The 9,102-nt window shown below is 44.9% G+C and overlaps 1 protein-coding gene across 1 annotated transcript in view; it reads right to left on the bottom strand.

Annotated features, from left to right (window-relative positions):
* Positions 1-5,894: 5,894 nt before the first annotated feature.
* LOC105358331 (MAM and LDL-receptor class A domain-containing protein 2) overlaps positions 5,895-9,102 on the bottom strand; it is a 29,147-nt gene continuing 25,939 nt past the window's right edge. The window contains exons 45-51 of the mRNA XM_023965415.1: positions 7,213-7,450; positions 6,976-7,135; positions 6,777-6,891; positions 6,568-6,685; positions 6,330-6,426; positions 6,180-6,246; positions 5,895-6,107 (exon numbers count right to left, since the gene is read on the bottom strand). Of these exons, the coding sequence (XP_023821183.1) occupies positions 6,027-6,107; positions 6,180-6,246; positions 6,330-6,426; positions 6,568-6,685; positions 6,777-6,891; positions 6,976-7,135; positions 7,213-7,450 (876 nt within the window). The 3' untranslated portion in view covers positions 5,895-6,026. The remainder of the gene's footprint in view (positions 6,108-6,179; positions 6,247-6,329; positions 6,427-6,567; positions 6,686-6,776; positions 6,892-6,975; positions 7,136-7,212; positions 7,451-9,102) is intronic.

Here is a 9,102-nt window from a genome sequence, read left to right as displayed (position 1 = left end):
GGAGGCCTCTGGCCACGCCCACAAAGTCATTTACATTTGCATTTACATAAGAAAATTAAAAAAAACGACTGAAAATGTAATTCATATAATTTGTTCATCTAATATTTGAGTGCCTTTTAAACCAAGGATATTATAGAGGATTAAAAAACAAAACATGAAGATTGAAATGTATAATAAAACAGAAAAAAAACTTTTTTTTAATTAAAACAAAAGAGCAGTGAAAGTTAAATAGAAGGTGAGTTTTTAGACTGGCTTTTAAAAACGATACTGTAGACCAGGCATGTCCAAAGTCCACAGTCCACATTCAAAATTCTACCAGCCTGCAGGCTCATGTGATGAAATCAGAAATGTGCGGCCCCAACACTTTCTAAGAACTTCCTTCCTTCTTGTGATCGGCTAAATTCTGTTATAAGCTGAAGTAAACGTGCAACAGCAACCTTTGACTGCTTGACCGTCAGAGCCTTAAGGGCCAAATGAGAAGAACAGGGTTTTGAGTTGGTACTTATGAAAAACTATTCCTGTTATTTTCCTGTTCATAGGATTTAAATGTAGACGTTTCATGTTCATAAATTTAGATGTGAAATATAAGTAACATTTCATATAAACCCAGATTTTATGTAAGCGTTGGACAGTTCAGGCTTCCACATCACCCGCTAATTTCTAATAATGGACACCCCATCGACCGTCGTCCCTTTCATTTTCTTCAGTGTTTTCCTTCTTTCAGCGTGATGCCAACTTAATTGAAGTCCTGGATTTAATGGTGTGTTGTGAATTAGCAACATAAAGCATGAAGGGTGTAACCCTTTTGCTATTCCGGGGAATTTAACATTGGGAGTTGGGTCATCTACACCCACGATTTGTGATCTTCACTGGTGTCCATGGATTGTATGAAGTTCTCTTCACCTTTATCCACCTTTGTCATGGTAGGGAGAACACGTCAATGTAAGGAACAGGGGCCTCATTTATAAAACTTTGCGTAGGATTTGCGTCAGAAGTGGCGTACGGATGAAACATAGGACGTGCGTACGCACAGAAATATTCGGATTTATAAAACCGTGCGCATGCACATCCTACAGAGTTTCCCCTAATAAATCACAATCAATTCTAAATGTAGCGCAGCTTTTGCGGCTTCATGACACGCCCATAGTTGCCCATAAATAGTCCGTGAAACGCCCACAAGTTAATATTCATTGATTGCGAAATCATGGCAAACACAGGGAGGAAATCAAAAAAACGTAACTTCACTCAATGTGAAGTAGAAGTTATCGTTGGCGAGGTGGAAAAGAGGAGAAGAATGTTGTTTGGAGGGCACAGTGTGGGCATTACTAATGCCAAAAAGGCACTTGAGTGGCAAACGGTGGCAGACGGCGTAAATGCTGCAGCCTCACAACCTCGGACCGTGGCCCGCAGAGGTCCAACAGGACGGCTCGAGGAAGTCGGAACCGGCTCATAAGCCACTCGTCCTCGTTTGCCAGCAAGTCTTCTTGCTGTCTAAAGATGTGTTCACTCCGAATTCTTCCATTTTTACATTACATTATTTCGTTCTGTCAACTATATTATTTATGAGGAGGAATTGCACAACATGCCAATATTGCAGAACATATTTCATTTTTCCTTTTGCAAATATGTGTACATTTGAATTTCTGTTGTAATTTTCGTTTGATTTTTTTTGTTTGTTTCACTGCTGATCAATCAAACGGGTGTTCGTGTAGGCCAGAGGTCGGCAACCTTTTTTACTCAAATAGCCATTTGGGACCGCCCCTAATAAAAAAGAAAGCACCCGGAGCCACAACCCGTTTGGACATCATTATATATATTATGCATGTATATATTATTCAAAGGTGCTCATTACGTCGATCGCGATCTACCGGTCGATCTTCAATGACATGAGTGTAGATCGCGGGTCAGAAAAGATAAAAAAAAAAAAAAAAAGTACTTCTTTAAAATCCACCAGCCAATCAAAATCCTCACTGAGAAGTACGGGACTTGATTGACATGTAGATTGGCCAATCGGACATCGTCTGAAGCATACGTCGCTGCAAATGCACATTATGTTCTTTGAAGGATGATACCGCGGCCGCGTGTGGGAGGAGCTACTGGTTCTGGTCTGATCGATGCATGGAGCGATGTGTTTATCATTGCATGGTAGACACTGAGAATGTGGAGAGATCAGGTTTATTATTTTGAAGAGTTCTACTTGGTAATCATATTTCCATGTTTGGGTTTTTAAAATCATTCCAGGGAAAGTCTCTGCTTCAACTCCTGCAGTGAAAGCCGCGTCTCAATCTGACGTCCGTGTTTGCATCTCTGACAGAGTTTGAAGCCAAAGCCCCTCTCCCCCCTCTCTACCTGCTTTTCCTCTCTACCTGTTCACCTGTTTATATCCTCTGCAGCTGAGAGTTGGTTTCCCCCGCGCTCCTCAGTGTGTCCTACACAGAGAGCGCAAAATACGATAGTCGGGGCGCTCCAGGATGAAAGAGCCGGATGCAGGTTATAGCGGGGATAGAGCGTGTTAAGAAACTGAATGGAAGAAGGTGGCCTGCTGAAGAAATATTCAATATTGTACACATTTTGTTATTGGTCTGAACTGTCTTTTATTTAGAAAAAACTTTTATTTTAGTTTAGAATCCCAATTCTTCCCCTATGGCAGGGGTCGGGAACCTTTTTGGTCAAGAGAGCCATAAACGCCACATATTTTTAAATGTCATTTCGAAAGAGCCATAAAATAATGTAGCGTCCCTTTCCCACACTGAGGCACAGAGCCTTGACCTCTCTTAAGGTTTTTCATTCTGGTTACTGTAGACCGCAACAAACGCCGTACAATTACTTCAGCAACTCCTGAATCTCTCCGGCCGAGATGAGAGCGCTTCTCCCAACTTTATATTCGCTCACTGCCGCGTCAGCCCTCCCATTTCCCTTAATCGGCCCATAGCTGAACCCCATTGGTCCAAAATACCTAACAACCTGCTTGATGCGTTCAATGAACTCCAGAACTTTTAACGCGGCCCAACACCCACCCAGTCCAACTCAGACCGCAACGATATGTTTAAAACTAAATATAAAAATGAATGTGTGCATTTGATTTAATTTCAATATTTTTAAAGTACAATAAATCTGTGGATTTTTTTAATAACATTGTTATGCTGTTGCTAATAAATGATGAGTATTTCTCGTAGTGGTTTTGCTGATGGTCTTGTCTGGTTGATACGTGGTGAGTTTCTGCTTCATACAGGCGTTGAGACTTTAAACGTGATCGTAGGTCTGAATGTTCTGTAGATGTGACAAAGACTGATCACATACAGACATGGAGCCAAACACATACTTACACGCTGCAGTGAGTGGTTTTACGGGTTTTACGTTTTTACAATCCCTGCGCGGTTCACCTTACTGGCCGTGCCCACACCCCCCCCCCCCCTGCTTTCTTCCTCACACATCCCGTCCCCGCAACTGCGCGCTCTTTCTCAGGGGCGGGAGCGCGCAGTTTTAGGCACGGCAATTCACAGGTTTGCGGCTGGCACAAACTCTGTGAAATAATAGATAATAGTAACTGATAGTGCTGGCGTAGATTTTGTTCTCCAAGCACCGCTACTACTGCGCGCCTCTGGCATCGCATCGCGCCAGACAAGGACTGGTCTAATGAAAAAAAAAAGTATAATTAAAGATTTGTCTGCGAGCCACATGTGACCATCAAAAGAGCCATATATGGCTCGCGAGCCATAGGTTCCCGACCCCTGCCCTATGGCTTCTCCCTACATTTAGCCCTATAAATAGGGAAATTATTGTGTCTTTAAATTCGGACATTGCTGATGTCTCGATGACATCATCAATAGTCGCAGGTGAGCTACCATCCGGTTCCGGGTTACGGGCAGGACGCGTGGCGTGCCTCTCTGCGAATACAACTATCTTCAAATTACTTAAAAGGTTGATTTTCCCCAAAAAAGAGAGCTGACCATGCCCCAGAAGAAACCCCAGGAATACGAAGACCTCAAAAAGACTCTTGACATTATTCAATAAACGCTGAAAAGTTTTATGGAACAAGTGTCGGCTAAGCTAACGCCACTTTGGGAAATGATGGAAGAGTTCCAAAGATTTCGGGCTCAAAACGAGCAGCGAGAAAACCAGGTCGAGATTCTGGAGAAAAGACTGGACGATGTGGAACAGCAAGTAAGGATGAATAATGTCATTCTCACTGGAGTACCGATCATCAAGCCTCAAGCCAAACTGACAGCAGGAGCTAGCACTGCTAATGCTAGCGCAGCGTAGCTAGCAGTGATAATACGGAGATCGGTGCAGAGTCTCTTGAGCAGCAAATACATTCATTTCTCACATCTAAAGGGATTTCCCTGGATCTCAATACCATCGAGACCTGCCACCTGCTCCCCAGGAGAAAGGAGACGGATAAACCAGCGATCCTCGTCAGGTTTGTGAATCACAAACACAAGCTAGCTTTGATGACCCAAAGGAAACACCTGAAAGTTCGGCTGCTTATCTGAACGACCATCTGACCAGAAGGAATGCTGAAATCTCAAAACATGCACGGCTTCTCAGGAAGCGTAAGCAGATTGAGAACACTTGGGTTAAAGGCTGCAGGATTTACGTCAAACCGCTCGGTCCAGAGGACCGGTCCAAGGTTCTGGTGGTGAACATAATGAAAGACTTTGAAAAGTGTTTGATCACGGTCGTCTGAAACAACATGGAGTAATAAACCAAAGAGCCAAATAATTTCAAGAAATATGACACGTGGATTCATCACTTTCTCTGTATGTCTGACGTCACCTGAATAAGTTCTGACCTGCAGACAACTTGACCTCAACTTTCACCGTCGCTGATATCAGCTGAAGAAGGATATGGACCTGAATCTAATGTCTGCAGTCATAACATCGAAGAGAACTATTAACTCTGTTTAAACCCAGAAGAACGGCTGTTATCAGTAAAAGAAGAAATACCAACCTTGGACAATCGACAGTTATGGACCCTTTTTACTTTTCCCCTACAGCATTACTTTATTATTAAAAAAAAATAAAAATACAAAAAAAAAAATATTAAAAAAAAAGGTAAAACAAATGATTAATCACTTATTGAAAATTGTTAAATTGATTGACTTTTAATAATATTACTTCACTTTCTCCAAAAATTGATAAATTGATTCAAAAATCTTTCCTAATGTAGCATAATTTTGCACGTTTTTAACTTTTGATACTTGATGAAATTTTGCTATGAAAATTCCTGAAACAGTGTTGTGTCTATTTTACAGATATAGTATTATGTTTTATTCATATGAATGACTTTTATAAGTAACATAATCTGCATATATTTCAGATGACTGATCTGCATTTGCCATGTTGATTTCAAAAAGTTATTTTTGACGTAATACTTAAGTAATTCATCTTTGTCATGTGCTTTATTGATATCTTATGATTTTTAATTCTGTCTGATAAAAACTGGGAACCGGATATTGATAAATCATGTAATAAAATGGTTATAGTATAACAGGGTGGGATTATATAAGTTCGCTAAAATAAAAAGTCTTTACTTACATTTACATGTAAACCTCTGTGCTTCGGAGCACCCCCACATAAAGAAATGGATTTCTCCACCACGCCGCAGCGCAGCGTCAAGTCCCTTCCCCTTAAAAAAAACAAGTTCGGACACCACTACGGCTCCAAATGTCCCTACAACTTGGGTTCATCTGGCTTCTAAAAGAAGAAGTTTGAAATTCAGGTCACTTCATCTGCTGGCTTGGTCCCTGTGAACCTAAACCAGCGGCCCTCTGAGATGAAACATTATCCTCACACTATAACCCCTATCAAGAACTCTGAGGAACAGAGACGCAGATCAAAAGAACTGGATTAAACATGAATCTGAATCTTGCTAGAATAAAAATACAGTTCAAATAAAATACATAACTTTATTATGAAGCTTCTTTTTACATTCAAGAAAAACGTCACATGAAAAAGTGAAGTTTTTATCATCAAACTTTGGTGAAAACAAACATTCTTCTCTGTTTCAGACCAGGCAGCGTCAGGCTAGGTTTCAGAGTGGCTCGGTGACGGATCATAAAGGATGTTGTCGAAGGAAATGTGGACTCCTGGGCTGTGAAGTGTGTCCTAAAATAAAAAATAAAAAACCCTTATATTTCTGTGAAGCTGGACGTTTAATCCCCAATCCTGATTCCTCACCTCCGTGTTGCTGCCGCAGAGGTCAATCACGTTGCTAACAGTCTCTTCATTTGTCATGACTGTTGGCCTACAAAACATAAAAAAACAAAGTCAACGTTTTTCAACTTCCTTTTCTTTCATGATTTTTTAATGGATTAAACTGTTCTGTACATAATCTTCTGGTTTCGGTTCAGGAAGTAGAGACCAACAGCGATGATGAGTCCAACCAGCAGAGTCAGACCCACCGCAAGGCCGACGGTCAGCGAGTCTAAGGAGACAGGAAACAGATTCACATCACTTCCTGCTTTTTAAATGGATTAGTGTCTGTTGGACTGAAATGATCCATATAAAGATGCATCTGCAGGGGCCTGGCAGTTTGAGGGTGGTTGCAGTTTGTGAGGAGGATTACGGTTTTTATCAGACGGTTTGATGGGAAGCTCTGCATAGCATTCGCTGGGAATGATGGCGATATCGTCAAGAGCAACATCTCCACCTGCAGCCTTCCCCCGCTGATAGACAAACACAAACTGTGGAAGAAAAGCAGACAACAGCAGGAGAATTACATCCTGGATTATTGTCAATCTAAAGCTTCCAGATAAAACCAGATTGCATGCCTACCCAGAATGCCTCCTGGTGTTGAATAGACACGTTTGCCTGCTGCCACTGGTCTCCTTTGTTTCCAGTTTCGATCCATTTCAGAAGTCCTTCTTCATTTCCTCCAGCATTCATTTTCCTGCAGGGAGAGATTGGTTTAGAGCAATTAACATACCGGGTCATGTGAGGGTCACGTGAGGGTCATGTTCAGTGTGATACCAACCTGTCATTCAGGTAAACTCTGAGGGTCCCCACCGAGCTGCCGTACATGTGGTACCAGAAGGTGAGGCAGTGACCTCTGGTGGACGGCTGGAACACGTCACTGATCAGAAAGGACATGTCTCCCCATTCCCCCACCGAGCTGTCCACGTAAACGTAGTGACCTGAAGGGCGCACGCAACATCAAAGAAGCCCCTCCCACTTTGCAGTTCATTTCTGTCCACCGTGATGCTTTTACTACCGTGAATGGAGTTGGTGGTGTGATCAACAGTGGGACCAGTGTGGGGATTTGGAGAAGCTCCAGCCCCACGGAGCCAGTCGCCCTGATCGACGTCTCCACCGAGGTTGGTCCACCCACAGAAAGAGCTCTCAAAGTCACAGAAGCCATGAGGAGGACAGACAACGTCTGTCAGCTGCACGTCATCAAAGGCCATGTCCCCGTCTGTGGTGGGACCCGCCTTCACGCCCTCCACCACAACCTGAAAGCCACAGACAGCAGCAGCTTTTACAGCTTTGTTTAATTACTATTTTACATTTGACTCAAGAATGCATGCAATGTTGTTTTTTGTGCATTTTTCGAACAAACATCAACTTTATTTTATTTTAGGCCCATCAGTCACCCCTCCCCGCAATGTCTACATTTTCTGATGCAAACTTGGACTATATAAGAGAACTGGACTGAGGTAGTGTGATGTCATCCATAAAAAGCAGTTTACTTCCTTTTTTTTTTTTTTTTTACCTTGTCCTGTCCAACAGCTGGGCAAACAGATGAGAGCTGAGGGCCTCTTGTGTTGGACATATTTTACTTTAACAAGAGGGGTTATTAATCTTCAGACAAACCAAAGGTATGTCTGAATAAACCCCTTTTGTAATTGAGGCCAAACTTTATTAATTTCAAACATGTTTGAAGATCTTTGGTGTTGGACCGGACGGAAAAGGAAAGAGGGGAAGAAGAGAGAGGGACGTTAGAAAGAGGGGGGGAAGGAGGGTGATAGTAGGAGGGGAAGGGGGGTAAGACCATGAAGCAGCATAGAGCAACAAGTTTACTGGTTGTTAATCACCATGGTAAGGCTCAAATGCAGTACAAAAAGGGCGGAGCCTGTCCACACACACACCCAAGTGTCAAACACACCTGCTAGTTGCAAAAATGTCCATCTGTCGACATGTACACAAAACAGATAGTGCTCACACACATACTTATGCCTTAACACCAACTAGTGTGAGACATTTCAGTCATTCAGTCACGCAAACCGCCAGTGCAAAGGTGAGCCAACACCCGTGCTCAGGTGAGTGCTCATGTTCTTCTAATATGGATGGTGGAATGTGTAAAGAAGGAAGGAGAGCGCCCAGCCATCCCCACCCCAAGACCACCACCGCAGCAGCAGCGGCAGCCGGAATCCCCCCCATGCCACACGGAAACCGGCAGGGAACAACCGCCGCCCGGGCGACCAAGCCCGCCACCCAGGCCAGGGCCAGCAGGACCGCCGCAAGGCCCCCCAGAGCCAGAGAGCAGGGAGGCACAGAGGGAAAGAGAGGGCCGCCCCAGCCCAACCAGGAGAACAGCCCCCCCGCCGCGCCGGGAGAGCCCAACGCAGGGCCCCACCGGAGAGGGACGCCCACAGCCCCAGACGAGCACCCCACCACCACCCAGGAGTTCCGGGCATCCCCCCGCCCCAACCCCAGGTACGAGCCAGGACCCCCCAAGGGAGACCCGCCCCGCACTCCAGGCGGCCATCCGCCCGGCCCACGGTTGGTCCAGGGAGGAGCAAGGCAGGGGCCCGCCGCCCCCGCCCAGGAGGGGGGAACCCCGGGGAAAAAAGAGGGCCCACAAGGGGTGTTGTAAATATGGCCCGACCAGGCTCGGCCACAGTTGGAAGTTTGGCGGGGCCCAGCGCTCAGGAGCAAGGACCAGAACCCACCCCCCAGGGACACCAACACCCCCGGCTCAGATGTAATGTGAACCCCCCCACCGCGCGGAGAGAGCACCGCCGGGCCCAGGAAGCCGGCACCCCGGGGACACGGCCGCCGCTGCAAAGGGGCCCGTACCCCCCACCAGGGAAGAGGCAGGGGACAGATGGTCCTAGGTCCCACCTTCCTTGCAAAAATGTGTGTGCGTATATGTGTGTTTAAG

The sequence above is a fragment of the Oryzias latipes genome, chromosome 17, assembly GCF_002234675.1.
Source record: "Oryzias latipes chromosome 17, ASM223467v1".
NCBI lineage: Eukaryota > Metazoa > Chordata > Actinopteri > Beloniformes > Adrianichthyidae > Oryzias > Oryzias latipes.
Note: the sequence above shows the minus strand (reverse complement) of the source record. Positions and strands in the feature narration are given on the sequence as shown.